The following is a 16,649-nucleotide window of genomic DNA, read 5'->3' on the forward strand; positions in this document are numbered from 1 at the left end:
TCTAGGGAAACTGGCTGCCTGTGGCCTGGATAGGTATACCCTTCTTTGGGTAAGGAACTGGCTAGAGGGCCATGCCCAACAGGTAGTGGTGAATGGAATTAAGTCCAGCTGGCGACCCATTTCAAGTGCTGTCCCCCAGGGGTCGGTGCTGGGACCCATCTTGTTTAATATCTTTATTAATGAATTAGATGAGGGGATTGTGTGTACCCTCAGTAAGTTTGCAGATGACACCAAGCTGGGAGGTGGTGTTGATTTGCCTGATGGTAGGGAGGCCCTTCAAAGGGATCTGGATAAGCTGGATCGCTGGGCTGAGGTGAATGGGATGAGGTTGAACAAGGCCAAGTGTCGGGTCCTGCACTTTGGGCACAATAGCCCCGTGCAGCGCTACAGGCTTGGGGATGAGTGGTTGGATGACTGTGAAGAGGAAAGGGACCTGGAGGTGTTGGTTGATGCTCGGCTGAACATGAACCCACAATGTGCCCAGGTGGCCAAGAGGGCCAATGGCATCCTGGCCTGCATTAGAAATAGTGTGGCCAGCAGGAGCAGGGAGATAATTGTCCCCCTGTACTCAGCACTGGTGAGGCTGCACCTCAAGTACTGTGTTCAGTTTTGGGCCCCTCACTACAAGAAAGACATTGAGGCCCTGGAGCGTGTCCAGAGAAGGGCAACAAAACTGGTGAGGGGTCTGGAGCACAGGTCTTATGAGGAGCGGCTGAGGGAGCTGGGATTGTTCAGTCTGGAGAAGAGGAGGCTCAGGGGAGACCTCATTGCACTCTACAACTTCCTGAAGGCAGGTTGGGGTGAAGAAGGGTTTGGCCTCGTTTCCCAGGCAACAAAACAGGACCTGAGGAAACGGCTGCAAGTTGTGTCAGGGGAGATTTAGATTAGACATAAGGAAGAACTTTTTCTCTCAGAGGGTGGTCAGGCACTGGAATGGCTGCCCAGGGAGGTGGTGGAGTCACCATCCCTGGCAGTGTTCAAGAGACTTCTGGATGAGGAGCTGCGAGATATGGGTTAGCGGCGTGTGGTAGCAATAGTAATGGGAGGATGGTTGGACTAGATGATCTTGCAGGTTCTTTCCGACCTTGTGACTCTATGATTCTATGATCATACTCTGTGTCTGGGAGCATCCTTCAGCTCTAAGTTGAACTTAACTCTGGGTCCAAAAGAAGCAATAACTCATTTTCATTAAATTTAAATTATCCCAAACATTTTCTCTTAATATTGGAGATTTAACTATGTATTACTTCTAAAGAAGAGAAAGAATAAAGCTTGTCCTTTACTAAGCCTGCATGTGTTAGTCTCCATTTAAGTTATTCTATTGTCAGTGTTACCATTCCATTCTTCTCTCAGAGCAAATCTTTGTTCTCTCTAGCTGAAAAAATACAGGCAAAGATTGATAGAGCGAGGTTTAAAATGGAGTGCCAGTGGAAGAAACCTAATATTAGGATATACGAAAGTGACAAAATGTGACATGCAGAGTAGGTAACATCCACCCTAAGCTGCCAGGGAGAGGAGTAGGGAAGAAAACCAGGTGTGGAAGAAATGAGGCGGGCTCAGAACAGATTCTGGTTCAGAAATGAAGATCTCAGCCTCATTCAAAAAGCTTGAATCACTGGTGACTTCAATTTGTTTTTAGAGACTTCTGGCTTCAACCACCTATTGCTCCTACGTACCTTTGTTAGCAAAGGAAAACAAACCCTGTCTGAAAGCCATGCTTCAAGTTAAGAAATACTGGCTGAAATTAGCATGCGTAACTGCTATTAATGTTTCCCCTCCTTTATTTTAGACCTACTGTTTGTGAACTCAGTATCTCAAATTGTAGCTCACAAGGAATGTATTGAACTCCACCTGGGGGAGAGTGCTGCGGCAGTGGAGAGCTTGTGGGTGAGAATCAAGGGGCGGGCTGGTATGGCTGACACTGTTGTGGGAGTGTGCTACAGGCCCCCTGATCAGGAGGAGGAGGTTGATGAGGCCTTCCACAAACAGTTGGAAGCAGCGTCACGATCCTAGGTGCTGGTGCTTATGGGGGACTTCAATTACCCAGATATTTGCTGGAAAAGCAATGTGGCCAGGCATGCGTGGTCCAGACGGTTCCTGCAATGTGTTGAAGACAACTTCCTGATGCAGGTGGTTGAGGAATCGACGAGGAGACGGGTACTGCTGGACCTTATTCTCACTAATACAGAAGGGCTTGTCAGGGAAGTAAAGGTCGGGGGCAGCTTGGGTTGTAGTGAGCACGAGATGGTGGAGTTCAAGATCCTGAGTGGAACAAGTAAAGCAAAAAGTAGGATTGCTACCCTGGACTTTAGGAGAGCCAACTGTGATCTCTTCTGGGACCTACTTGGAGCTATCCCTTGGGCTGGGGTGTTGGAAGGTAAGGGGGCCTGTGAGAGCTGGTCGGCATTTAAGCAGCTCTTCTTCCAAGCTCAGGATTGGTGCGTCTCTGTGAGGAAGAAATTGGGAAAGGGTGGCAGGAGACCTGTGTGGATGAGCAAGGAGCTCGTGCACAAACTCAAAGGAAAGAAGAAGGCCCATGAAATGTGGAAAAAGGGTCTGACCACTTGGGAGGAATACAGGAATGTTGTCAGGGCCTGCAGGGATGCGACGAGGAAGGCTAAAGCCCACCTGGAATTAAATCTGGCAAAGGGGATAAAGGATAATAAAGAAGGCTTTTTTAAGTACGTTAACAGTAAAAGGAAGACTGGGGGGAATGTGGAACCCCTGCTAAGTGACGGGGGTGTTCTGGTAACGGGGGATGCTGAGAAGGCGGAGATACTGAATGACTTCTTTGCTTCTGTCTTCAGTGGAAAAGCTCCCCCTCAGGAATCCGAGACCCTGGAGGTTAGTGAGAGGGTCTGGAGAATGGATGACCTCCCTTCAGTCAGGGAAGAGGTGGTCCGAGAGCGCCTAGGCAACACCAATGTTCACAAATCCATGGGATCCGATGGGATGCATACACTGGAGCTGAGGGAGCTGGCAGAGGTGATTGCTGAACCACTTTCTGTCATCTTTGAGAGGTCTTGGAGAACGGGGGAGGTGCCTGAAGACTGGAAGATAGCCAACGTCACTCCGGTCTTCAAAAAGGGCACGAAGGAAGATCCAGGCAATTATAGGCCAGTCAGCCTCACCTCTGTCCCTGGAAAGGAGATGGAACAGCTGGTGCTGGATGTCATCTCCAGACAACTGGAAGAAAAGGAGGTTATCAGGAGTAGTCAGCACGGGTTCACCAGGGGAAGGTCGTGCTTGACCAACCTGGTAGCCTTCTATGATGTTGTCTCTGGCTGGGTGGATGGGGGGAGAGCAGTGGATGTAGTCTACCTTGATTTCAGCAAGGCATTTGATACTATCCCCCACGACATCCTTATAACAAAGCTGAGGAAGTGTGGGATAGATGAGTGGACAGTGAGGTGGGTTGAGAACTGGCTGACTGGCAGAGCACAGAGGGTCGTTGTTGGTGGTGCAGAGTCTGGTTGGAGGCCTGTAACCAGCGGTGTTCCTCAGGGGTCTGTGCTGGGTCCGGTCTTGTTCAACATCTTCATCAATGACCTTGATGAGGGGATGGTGGCCACCCTCAGCAAGTTTGCTGATGATACGAAGTTGGGAGGATTGGCTGACACGCCTGAAGGCCGTGCTGCCATTCAGCAAGACCTGGACAGGCTGGAGAGCTGGGCAGAAAGAAACCAGATGTGGTTTAACAGAAGCAAGTGAAGAGCCTTGCATCTGAGGAGGAATAATTGCATGCACCGGTACAGGTTGGGGGATGACCTGCTGGAGGGGAGCTCTGCGGAAAGGGACCTGGGTGTCCTGGTGGACGACAGGTTGGCCATGAGCCAGCAGTGTGCCCTTGTGGCCAAGAGGGCCAATGGCATCCTGGTGTGCATTAAAAAGAGCGTGTTCAGCAGGTCGAAGGAGGTGATCCTCCCCCTCTACTCTGCCCTGGTGAGGCCTCATCTGGAGCACTGCGTCCAGTTCTGGGCTCCCCAGTACAAAAAAGACAGGGATCTCTTGGAAAGAGTCCAGCGGAGGGCCACGAAGATGGTGAAGGGCCTGGAGCATCTCTCCTATGAGGAAAGGCTGAGTGAACTGGGTCTGTTCAGCCTTGAGAAAAGAAGACTGAGAGGGGACCTGATCCAGGTCTATAAATATCTGAGGTGTGGGGGGCAGAATGGCGAGGCCGGACTGTTTTCAGTGGTGAGTGGAGACAGGACAAGGGGAAACGGCCGGAAACTGCAGCATAGGAAGTTCTGCACAAATGTGCACAAGAACTTCTTTACAGTGAGGTGACGGAGCACTGGAACAGGCTGCCCAGGGAGGTGGTGGAGTCTCCTTCTCTGGAGATGTTCAAGAGCTGCCTGGATGCCTACCTGTGCGACCTGCTGTAGGGAACCTGCTTTGGCAGGGGGGTTGGACTCCATGATCTCTGGAGGTCCCTTCCAACCCCTACAGTTCTGTGATTCTGTGATTCTGTGAATGTAGCATCACACAAAGAAAATGAACACTAGGTATTCAGGCTTTTGTTAAAATGTCACCATATAAGAAAACACATATTTAACTTGACCATTGTCAGTTCTTCTCTGCTGCCATCTTTCATACTGAGAGATAAGTAAAGATTTAAATTAAAGGGTTTAAATACAGATTTAGAGAGTATATATGCATGCATTTATTATTGTTTGCCTTTAACAGACAGGATAGCTGACCTGAATTGGCCAAAAGATATATCACATCATGTAACATTGTGCTCAGAAATGAAATCAAGAGTAGAGGAAGAAGAGGCAAGGTTTTCTTCCAGGGTGGCCACTGCTCACAGACTGGGCATCTATATATCTGTCTGTGAGGGTGATTGCCTTCACAGCACTTGTTATTTTGTTTGTTTTTCTCCTTCATCTCCACTTCTGTTGGGCTGTCTTTATCCTGACTCATGAGTTTTATCATCTTTTAATTCCTGCTTTCTACTCCATTCTGGTGGGAATGGAGACTGAGTGAGTGGCTGTGTGGGTGTATCTTGCTCCAATTTATAGGAGGGAAAGGAGGTTCTTTGATACTTGTATACTCGGTGTGAGATTAAGAAGCAGTGGTTCAAATGTTGGTCCGACCGGTTTATTACAAATCTTAATCAGGGTGATAGAGAAGGGGAGGACAGACACTATGACGAATTAGGGTGATGGGGAAGGGAAGAAAGGTGATAGAAAAGATAGGAAAGAAGCAAGGAGTATTTCTGTGAAACAAGAGGGAGATAGTCACCACAATGGATCCAGTGTGGTTCGTAGCTCAGTCTTCAGTAGTGGTGGGTCATCAGGCGTTGTTCTGTTGACAATGATAGTGACCATGGCAATGGTGATGGCAGCTTCTCAATAGTAGAACCAACTTATTTATAAGTCCAAAGTGGTCGAGTCAGCTCTCTTTTGAGTGGCAGCTTCTGGTTCTGGGATCTCAGCAGAAACTCCTTTGTTCCCATCTTCCGGGCCTTGCCAGCAGATAAGAGGGAACAGGGAAGCGCCAACTTGTATCTTGCCTTCACAGGATGCAATGGTTTCATCCCCCAGTCTCCCATAGCAAGCTGGAGTTATTTGGTCACAGGCTAGATCTTCTGCCAGTAAACAGTCCTGAGCACTCTCTTCCAAAGGCAAACAGCTCCAAAGAAATGCTTTCAAATGTAAAATTGTCCACACAGTGTTGTTGATTGGCACATGCAACACCCATCACTCATCTCCTAGACAAGTCAGTCTTATCACAAGAAATACCTCAGGAAGCAAGCTTTGAGCCAAAAACAAAGGATTCATAGAGGGTGCTTGACTGCTGGCAGGGCCCAATCCACCCTATTATTCTTTAAGAAGTGATCTGTAGTGAAATTGGGAGCATGGTGTTTCCTGCACCTGATTCCTTCAGAGGGCTTTCTTGCCCATAAACGGTCTCCCCCAAAAAGCTGAGGTGTGCAACCCATGGCACGTAATGTGTCCTGGTGGGGCTGCTTCTGTAGGCCCACAGCATAACTTGCTATGACCAAGGCCAACATTTACAGCATCGCATGCACAGAAGTGGTAACTGTGATTTACACCTAAGTATCCAAAATTGCAAATTCCTAAAATGAAACATAGAGTGGGAAGAAATCCAACTTCATTCCCATGAAGATGTCCAAGTTGGGTCACAGAAAGGATCCTGAGCTTGGTGGAGAGATTATAGTTACAGGCACTGTGAGGAAAGGGTGGTGATGTTAGCGGGTCTGGGCAGGGGGTGTTGGGGTACATGAGGCAGTGTGACTGGGACAGCAGCTGCTGGGTGAAAAGCCCGGTGTGGGTGCTGGGCATGTAGCATGAGGCAGCACCAACCTCTGTGGCACACAGCTCCACTGCAGACTTGGGTCACGGGGAATGATTCATGAATTGCTGAAGCTGGGGAGGAAAATTTGGGAGCAATAAATACCACAAGCAAGTGATCACAGAAGAAACCCATCAGTATGCATAGTATATTTAACTCACACTTAGCCAATAACTGCAAGTACAGCCATAGTGACTGCTCTACTATAGTAAAAGATTTAATTCAGATCAATTATGTCTCATTGCTTTTTGTCTCAGAATGGCAGACTTAACAGCAATGCTGTTTTTATGAAAAGCAGAAAAAATATCCAAAACTTTCTTGTAACCCATTGTGATTGCTATGGATGGCAGGTTACAAAAACAAAGAAGCCCTAGGGCTAGGAGACGAGAAGCTTGCCCACTGCAGTGAAAGAAAAGAGAGAAAAAGATTCTGCGGCTTTAATGTGAATTCGTAGCTTAATTTCCCTATTCTCATAGCAACGCTCTTGAAATATGACTCATTTCCTGTGACATGTGCTGCAGTCAATTACCATGGCTAAGACAAGTCCAGCCCACAAGCCTTCCAAGCAACACAAGTCCACAAGCTGCAAGGAGAGCTAAAGCCACCTTACGCAGCTGAAGTGTTCTGTTCTTCAAGCTGACAGACTGGAGGCTAAGTAACATGATAAGCAGATTTTTCACTTGTGAGCTGGCTTTATTGCATTTCTGCCTTTCTTCTGGCTTCTATCAACCAGAGACGTTGCCTGATATTGGAGATGCAGAGTTCATTGAGGAATGTGTGAGAACGCACAACAGATTCCGGTCTGGAGTGAGCCCCCCAGCCAGCAACATGTTGTACATGGTAAGGGGATATTCACAGTTTACATGCAAGTGTGGTGTTTACAGTTGTTAAAGATGATTTTTCTAATCAAATGTAAAAAAATGAAAAAGAAACCAACTCCTGGGACCATAGCTGCAGTTCCTCTTTAAAGCAGAAGATAAGGCTCTGATTGTTGGATGGTGTTACACAATCAGATACGTGTGTAGCTTAGCTGACTTAGTTTTTTCATTCAAAACTCAAAATTTTAACCCTAAGCTTAGCACTGTGAAAAGTGCTGTGAAAAGGCTCCTCGTTACAAGGCATTGCAGTTTATCAGCCTGGGGTGTGATTTATGTGCAGACCTTAGCACAACCTTTCACACTTGAGTTGGCAAGTGCAGAAAACATTGCCAAATGGCTTTGGAGAGCTTTTCTTTTAGCTTTCTTTGCAAAGATCTCTGCAGCCTGAGCCAATAGAGAGCTGTTAGCTGCAGCTCCTAGGTGCTGGGCTGCAAAGGAAGCCAAAACAAGTGCAGCAGCTGCAATAGCTGCAGGCATTGGTCCTGCACAGTGGTGCCCATCTCTGGCTGCAACCATCATGCAAAAGGCAATCTGTTGTGATTCAAAAGAACCCCAGCCCTGGGAAGTAGCTTTAGTGGGGCAAACCAAACCTCCACTGCATATTGCTCCAGACCTTTTCTGAAACTTTTTCTAAACCGCTTCGCTAGCTCTGTGCTAACAGAGTCTTGCTATGAGCAGTATCCATCTTTTTAAAATTGCAGCGATTTTGTGCCTGATTTTTCTTTTTGAAAAGCTGAAGATCTGGAACCAGAAAAAAAAAAAAAAAAAAAAAAAAAAAAAGCAAACAAAGGTCACCACAAAGAAGAAAAGAACCAAAATAATGGCAGCTTTCTTTTAAAGAGCTGCAAAAAAACTAGTCTTGGGTATGACCTCTCCCAGTAAGAATTTGTTGTGGATAAAGCAGTGAAATACATTATAAAATCAATGAGAAAAGGAGAAGTATTGAAATTGAGAAGATCATATATGTTCATTGTTGTAACTGACCTTAGTGCTACAAAAATGAGGAAAACAAGAAAACTTTTTTATTTCTCAGAACACTTCTGTTTCCTGCTGATAACTGTCCATCTAGATGCATAAAGATGAAGGATATGAACTCAAGGCACTTCCATCCTTTGGGAAAAAAATACTTTTTAAAACAAAATGCAAGACAGAAACTCCTTTAAGCACAAGTGACAAAGCCTAACCAGACACATTTGTAATACAGCTGTTATTATTAATGCTAGTGCAGGATGAAGAAGGAAAGAGGGGTGCGAACTCTCCAGCAGAGGCTGAAAAATGGGACTGAGGAGGACTAACCTATCAACTGCTGTCACAAAGCTTTTGTCACGGTCTTCTGCTTGTGACCTCACAGCATCGCCAAAATGTAAACTGCAGCCTCTGTCTCAGCTTGCAGCAATGCTAGGACTGGGAGATAATGCCTGAACAAAGTGAGATTGTGTTAATTATCCTTCAGAGTTATCATCTAAGGAAACAACAGATCTTCAGTTGCATTTAGACCCCCTGCTACCAAGCTTACCTTTATTATTCCATGTACTGAGGTCTTAGACTTATTATTTATGTTTTAGCTTTGCAGGACAACACTTCTCCCAAATAATTGGCAGAGGGAGAATTGGAAGAAGGTGGTTACAAAATATTTTCAAATCTTTGTAGATCTATTTTGATGTCACCTGGCAATTTCTCCTTACTTATTCATTGCATTTAAAAAAAAAAAAAAAAAAAAAAAAAAAAGTTTTAGACATCTTCAGTACAAAAAAACTATATTGTGTAAAACACAGGCAAATCTTTCCTCAGTCATGATCAGATCAAAACAGTTTCTCTCTGGTGATCCCACTGTTTGCAGAGGCAACTGAGAGATTTTAATCCATGCACAGAAGGATAAATAAGAAAGTCTTATTTTTTTACAAAAGCCCAATCAGAAATTCTCCAGCAGTACTGAACAGCTTAATTTTCATGACGCAGTGCTTAAGCAGAGCTCCAGGAGCTGTTTTCCAGGAGGGATAACACTGCTTGCTTAATCAGATTGTGTACACAAGAAAACCCAGTGGAATCAGACAATGCCTCCAGTGCAAACAAAAGACATTCATATAACTCAATGGCTTATGCAACAGCTCTTTGTTGGACTGAATTGCAAGTGAGTGAGTGATTCCACAAATATGAATTCAGTGCTAGTGTTTGAAGCCACAAAATTCCCTGAGTTTAGACTGTTTCAAAAATCCTGCATGTTTGTGACTTGACCGGCAAGCAGCGGCCCTAATCTCTGAGGCTGCATGAGATTTCAGACAGTTTGGGACAGAAAGCACAACCCTTTTCTTCCAGGCTTTCTATAAATACTTTTTTTTAAAGGTTAAATTAACATTCACCCTTAAGTGGCACAGCCTGAAAATGTGTATTGTGCTCCATACACTTTGATGCATAAGTCTTGGCACTCAACAAGCATGTCAGACACAATTGTCCACCTCTCCAAAATCTTCCCCATGTTTAATGAGTGGCTAGATTCCCATTGGAACTTACAAGTCAGTCTACCATACAGCACTCGAAGTCTCAGCAGAAATAAACAAGCGAACCTGCAGCATATAGACACAACTCCTCCAAAATCTGTTCAGCACTACTGCATTGCTAAGATAACCAAGTCATTTTTACTTGTCTTTATTTTGCAGAGTTGGGATCCAGACTTGGCAAAGACTGCAAGAGGTTGGGCAAAGAGATGCGAGTTTAAACATAACATATACCTCCAAGAGCCAGGGCAGGCTCACCCCAGATTTACTCCTGTTGGAGAAAATCTCTGGACTGGCTCACTTTCAATTTTTTCAGTGCAAGGAGCCATCACCTCTTGGTACAAAGAGGTCAGAGACTACACATACACCAGCAATAGCTGTAGCAGAGTATGTGGCCATTACACACAGGTAAGGCATCACACTTATCCAACTCTGTCAAGTTTAGTTGTACTCAGTGCTGCTGAGGCTTCAAGTACTGTGTCTTGGGCCTCTCACTGCAAGAAATATATCAAAGCCATGGAGCCTAGTGTCCAGAGAAGGGCAGCAAAGTTGTTGAGGGACCTGGAGTACAGGTCATATGCAGAATGGCTGAGGGAACTGAGATTATTTAGTCTGGAGAAGAGGAGGCTTCGGGGAGACCTTATTGCTCTATACAACTGCCTGAAAGGAGGTTGTGGTGATGTGGGGTTGGCCTCTTCTGCCAGGTAACAGGGACAAAGCAAAAAGTCATGGTCTTAAGCTGCATGAAGGGAAGCTCACTTTGGATATCAGGAAATATTTCTTCCCAGAAAGAGTGATGAGGTGTTGGAATAGGCTGAGGAAGTGGTAGAGTCATCACCATCCCTGGAAATTTTCAAGAAACATGGAGATGCAGCACTTAGGGACATGGTTTAGTGTACATTGCAGTGATGAGTGGATGGCTAGAATAGATGATCTTAGAGGTCCTTTCCAACTTTCATGGGTCTATGATTCTATGGTTATATGAACTAGACTTGCAGTTCTGACAAAGAAATTCTGTTCTGTTCATGGACTTGGCAAACAACGAGTTGCAGGCTTCCCTTTGGAAAGGGAAATAGGGTATGTGGTGCTGAGTTGAATTGGATAACTCATGCTACGCAGAGGATCTGATGCTCTTGTCTCTGTTATGTCAGTCATGCTTGTGGTCATAGAAGGCAAGACTGCAACCTGAATGTGCTCCTTCTCCCTGTTGTTCCTGTAGCTCCCTGCTTTTTGTCATTTGCCTGTGCAGTAAACCCCTGTAGAAGACAGCAAACAGCTTTGTACTCACAGATTTTATATCCTCCAGTGGGAAAGGCAGAACTATCATGGATTACTATGAAGGAAAGGAGACAAATTTCACCTTCTCCTTTGCAAGAAAGGAAAACTATCTGTCACAATCAATTTCTCTTTCTTTCAGCCATTTTAATTGTAAAATCATAGAATGGTTTGGGTTAGAAGGGACCTTCAAGATCACCTAGTTCCAATCTCCTGCTATAAGCAGGGACACCTCCCCCTAGACCAGGTTGCTCACAGCCCCATCCAGCCTTGAATGCTTCCAGGGACAGGCACCCACAGCCTCACTGGGCAAACCAGTGTCTCACCACCCTCACAGTAAATAATTTCTTCCTGATATCTAGTCTAAATCTACCCTCTTCCAGTTAAAAACCATTTTCCCTCATCCTGTTGCTATATGCCCTTCTAAGAAGTCCCTTCCCAGCTTTCCTTTAGGCCTCTTTTGGGTACTGGAAGGCCACTATGAGGTCCCCCAGAGTCTTTTCTAGGCTGAAAATACCCAGCTCTCTCAGTTTGTCCTCATAGAAGAGGTGCTCCAGTCCTCTGGTCATCAAATAAATTAATAAACATCTAGTGAATTAGTTAAAACAACCAGATATTCTTCAGAACAAGCTATTATTTAGATATCCATCATTACTGCTTACCACTGCAAATCATGTCCAAGGAGCATTCCAAAGCCTATCTGACATGTAACACAGAGGAGGGCAAGGCTTTTCCCTAAAAGTGTAGCTGTTAACCAAATATTCAGCCACCAATGTTTGTGTCTGTCTTTCCAGGTCGTTTGGGCTCAAAGCTACAAGGTTGGCTGTGCTGTCCACTTCTGTCCCACAGTGTCATACTTCTCAGGAACCAACGCAGCACACTTCGTCTGCAACTATGGGCCAGCGTAAGGTTTCCAGGACAAATATTTTAGAGGATTCAGATCCTGCCCCTTCTTCCCTCCCACAGTGTGCAATTTGACAGGATCAGACCATTTTTTCTTGTGTTTATGGGCAGAAATGGTCGTCAAAACAGAGAAAGATATATATGTCTATCCAAGCAACCCTAGTTTGAGTAAATGGGAGTTATATATTGTAGCCAAAAAGCAGTGGTGCTGGTAGAAAAGGTAAAATATAAGACACTGAAATAAGCATACCTAAGTGATCATTTGAAAGCTGTTCCCTCGTTCCTCAGTGCCGAGGTGGCCCCAGATGGTTGCCAAGGCGCAGATCCAAGGTGTGAAAATTTTTACACATTTGTCTGCAGAATCAGGTCTCTTGGTCAGTGGTTTGAGTAAATACTGAAGTGTGCAGTGCTTGTAGCTGCAGGCTGAGCTTTAGTATGAGAGCTTGGACATGTGATGCTGGGGCTGCTCAAGACAGAATTTTATTGAGAGATCCTTCATATGCATTGTAAGTAGCATATTTGCTGTCTGAGGTACAGAGAGACACGGAGGCTCTGAAGGACCTGCTGAACCTTGGTCTCAGCTTGAGTGCAGGATGCTTTCTTGGTCCTGGTTGAGGCCCTGATCTGCTCAGCCCTTAAGGTCACAGGGAGCATAGAGTACAAAGCCCTTACTGTGGATATTTACTACCTGCCAAAATCTTCATGGAGCAGCCTGGGCACCTCCTGGGCGAGGTGGGAGCAGGGCAGTCAGGCAGGGCTGACCAGGACACAGTTCACTGTCAATACAAGCGGAGAAAATCTCAAGTTCAGAAGTAAATTAGCAGAAGGGATTGCCATCCCCTCATAAGGGCAGCTTCAAAGCAATGTTATTTTCTTTCACAGTGGGAATTACAGACGGCACCCATACGAGACAGGAGCAGCATGCAGCAAATGCAATGGCGAGCAGTGCACTGACAATCTGTGTCGTAAGTAGGCAACCCACCCTCCTCCACAGGCACGTGTAGAAAGAGAGGGAGCATGCAAGAAGACTCTGGCAGGAAGCACAGCATCCCCTATTCCCAAATACTGTCTGAAAAAATGCAATGAGGATCCAAGAGAGCAGTGATGCCCATGGATAGTAAAGGTTTTAAAATACCAGCATCAAGGAATGAGAGGGGATCCCTGGCTGCTGACGTCAGATAGACAAGTGGATCTTGAACTTGAGAGCTGGGCAAAAAAAAAAGGTGATGGAGTGAAGTGTACCTGAGGAATAAGTCCTCTCCATGCCAGCCACTGGCAGGGGCACTCAGTAAGATGCAATTGAGGTCTCTGCAGCAAAGCCCCAGAATCACTCTCTGGAAATCTACAGGTCTTCGGTTCTTCCTGGAAAGAAACACAATTGTATTTCTTGTCAGCCCACTGTGAGCGAATTCTCCTCTTTTATAACTCACATTGTTTACAGATTCTAAGCCTGCTGCTTATATTCACTTCTTCTTCTCTCTCCAGGAAACACTGAGCGTGACAAAGTCATTAGTAAGTACCACAGATATTAAATCAGTGCCTCGGTTTGTTGTCCCCAGTGCAGTTACACTTGAAATAATTGATCTGTTTTGCCTCCAGGTGATTCCAGGTGGCACCCAGCTTGGGACAGACCTGCCTGCGATGAGTACTGCATCTCTGTGGTTGTTTTAAGGCTGTTACTTCTTATTCTGAGTATTGTAGCCACTTGGATCCTACCCAAATACTGGTCCATAGCACCTGCCACCAAGTAACGCATAGAAGGCTGTGGCAGCACTGAGGTTGATTCGTCCTCTCCCTGTGCTTAAGCTACTGGCAGCGCTGAGATGGATGGAGATGTTGTTTGCATCCATAAATCATTCTAAATATAGAAATACCATCCCCATTTCATGGAGGAGCTGGCAGAGCTGATAAGGAGCCTTCTCATTGTTCAGAATCAGTAGCTGGTTTTAAATTACCTGCTTACTTTTCCAAAGTGGAGCACTGTGGCAGAGATGGGTGTGCCATGGAACAGCTTGCCACACTTCCCAGGGAGGGAGTGGGGTGTCTGCAGCCCAGCAGAGCAGACTCCTCTATGCCTATTGAGCTCTCCTCCAGCGAGACGCAGCAGCATGGTTTTGGGTAGCCTGGAGAGATTTTTTTTTTATCATTTATAGCTTTTTTTTACCTCATAATTTTTGGGTACAGGTGAGTTCCAGCACGTGAATCCCACAGCAGGCAGTGCATTTCCCTGTATCGCAGTGCACAGGGACCACTGGCATTTCTCTTTGCTTAGAATCTGTTTTCAAACACACATCATCTCTGCCAAGACACAGAGCTTCACCCATGTTTAAATGTGACTCTGCACCACCTTAAACTCCTTTTTTTTTTTTTTCTTTTTCTGAGCATGAGGTTTCTGATTTATGCTTCAAACAATAAACCACTATTTCCTGCCTCTCATGCACGGTGATCATGTATCTGCAACCTGATCTGAAGGTCCACTGGTGCACAAACCCAGAACAAATACATTCAGTTCCAGCCTGCACAATGCCAAGAAACACGATGCTGGGAAACACAGTGCAGTGCTCTAAAAATTGTGCTGTGCCCAAAGTCGCGCTCTGGGCTCAGTGGCTGCCAAGCTCCAGTCTCCATGAGACTGTGCTCAGAGCAGGCAGGGTTCAGCCAGGCCCCTTCGATATAACACACCACTCTGCTGGGTGCTTCTACGCAGGAATCCAGGGAGTCCCCCAGCTGCTTCCCGTCTGTGGTGCTGTCTTTGCTCACTTCTGTCAGTGTTGCTGCACAGGTCCTGCTCTGATGCCACTCCTGGAGTCAGTCTCACCTGGAATTACTGCAACTGCAACCCAGAGCTTCTGACATTATTCTTCCATGCAGTTAGCTGCTAGTACTTGAATCATCTCAGCATCACAGCATGTCCTCAATAAATCATTTCCCAAAATGTAGATGTGGTCAGGGACAGAATTCCTAATTCTCTTCCTTGTCCTTCACTTATGTTTACAATTTGTTTGTGCCAGAGCCTCTTTTCTGCCATCCAGTGACCCCAGTGTCACAGCACCTGTTCTGGCCAAAATGGAAAGAGACAATTTTGTTAAAAAAAAAATGAAAAATAAAAAATCCTCACTACAAATTCAAGGCCACGGGTCTATCTGTTGAAAAGGGCAGCCACTTTCATTCCCACTTACCTTTTTGCCACACTTTTTTGAGCACCACTCAAGCCTCACACTTTCTGTACTGCAAAGTCCCATCTGGAAATCCCACAAGGACGATAACCAGCACATGTTGGCAGCAGGACGTACTCTGCAGTGTCCTTTTGCAGAGAAGGGCTGTTATGCCAGCATCTGCCCCATGTGCAGAAAGGTCCTACTGATGCAAGAAGAAATGGAGGAAAGGAAAGTGCATACAATGCTGTGTCCAGGGAGCAAAATGAGCTCAGCAGGAATGCTCCCCCTGCTAAGTTTAATCTATACTTGGTTTCCAGGAGAGTAAACAGAACCAACACAGAGCCCTTAAAGTTCAAAACATTCACAGTGCTGACACTGAACCACATACCTTAGCAGCTTGAAGGGAATTCCATAGAGAAAGCTTCATTAAAAAAAAAAAAAAAAACAACTGTAAATCACTGGGGCTCATGGGGAAAAAAACAACCAACCCACAACAAATTCTACAGCATGGTAACGTTCAAACAAAAAAATCCAGAAAGTCAAGGAGTCCAAGCCAAACAACTGCATCTCATTTTTTAAGGACACCCAAAATCCAGATATTTAACTCCTGATGATTAAACCCCCTCAAGTTGTTCACATTCTTTTTATGGCATCCATCTGCGACTTCCACATGATCAATGCAAAATACGGATACAGAAACAGCCATTGAGTACTTTGCTAGTCTCTAAACTCTAAAATCAGTTTAAGGAGATAATTTGCAAAAGTTCAAGCTAGTTCTGAAATTACCAAAACAACTACTTTGCCCTTCTAAACTTACTTTTCTGTTTTTTTTTTTTTTTTTTTTTTTTTTTTTTTTAAGACACATCAGAATGGGTGTCAAAAGCACTGTAGTGAGCCCAGCACAGGTGGTTACCACTAAAAAGCTGATTCTAAGCACACAAATCCTTGGTTTGCCTTCCTTACGTGAATGAAGGGCCTTTCTAGATTTTCCTGTTTAACTAAATAGAAGTCTAACCAACAATCCCTGAAACTCAGCAGCCATAACAACCAAAAAAGGTTAAACATAACCCTTTCATCTCACAAAAACAGAACAAGACTCCATGAAATCAAGTAAGTTCTACTGCGGTTGGGGCTTTGATGCCCAACCTACACACATACCTCAGCTGGGGAACCAAAATTCAAAACATACATTTCCATGGAAGTACACAGATGCATTTTAAGGTCAGGCTGCCACCAAGCTAACGTACATTTTCCTGCTCTGTGACTCAGGCAACCACGCAGTTGGTTGGCCCAGCAGGAAAACAATCACTCAGTTAGCAGCAAGCCTTTTTAGCCAAACCAGGTTCCTGAAATAAAAGGCCAACTTACAAAGTCAAACGGCCCTTTGCATTGTGGAACAAGATACAAACTTAATTTTAGCAAACAGAAATTTGCTGCAGTAAAAGGGGCCTCATTCAGTCCAAAATATAACAGAGGACTCTCCCTCCTTGCACCTCCCCTAAATCCAGTTCAGCTCCTCTTTACTGGCTTTGGACTCTGCAGATTGCTCTGTTGAAGTTGTGATCCCACTCACTTGTGGGATCACATGAGAACCATGGCAGTGCCTCTGGAGGTAGCCCAGG

At 45.3% G+C, this 16,649-nt stretch overlaps 1 protein-coding gene and 1 long non-coding RNA gene across 2 annotated transcripts; one reads left to right on the forward strand and one right to left on the reverse strand.

Annotated features, from left to right (window-relative positions):
- Positions 1-6,853: 6,853 nt before the first annotated feature.
- Positions 6,854-14,957, forward strand: LOC122159026 (glioma pathogenesis-related protein 1-like). The gene is made up of 6 exons (XM_042816181.1): positions 6,854-7,158; positions 9,854-10,099; positions 11,761-11,870; positions 12,752-12,834; positions 13,355-13,381; positions 13,469-14,957. Exons 1-6 carry the CDS (start codon positions 6,979-6,981, stop codon positions 13,618-13,620), a joined length of 798 nt encoding a protein of 265 aa, XP_042672115.1. The 5' UTR covers positions 6,854-6,978; the 3' UTR covers positions 13,621-14,957.
- On the reverse strand, positions 11,394-14,926 carry LOC122159027. Its single transcript, XR_006168372.1, has 3 exons — positions 13,825-14,926; positions 13,112-13,231; positions 11,394-12,645 (listed from the first exon to the last, which is right to left on the reverse strand). It is a non-coding gene; the product is annotated as an uncharacterized LOC122159027 (long non-coding RNA).
- Positions 14,958-16,649: the final 1,692 nt, after the last annotated feature.

This window comes from Centrocercus urophasianus, unplaced genomic scaffold, assembly GCF_019232065.1.
Source record: "Centrocercus urophasianus isolate 14NV4802_14NV808 unplaced genomic scaffold, USGS_Curo_1.0 seq_15, whole genome shotgun sequence".
In the NCBI taxonomy this organism is placed as follows: domain Eukaryota; kingdom Metazoa; phylum Chordata; class Aves; order Galliformes; family Phasianidae; genus Centrocercus; species Centrocercus urophasianus.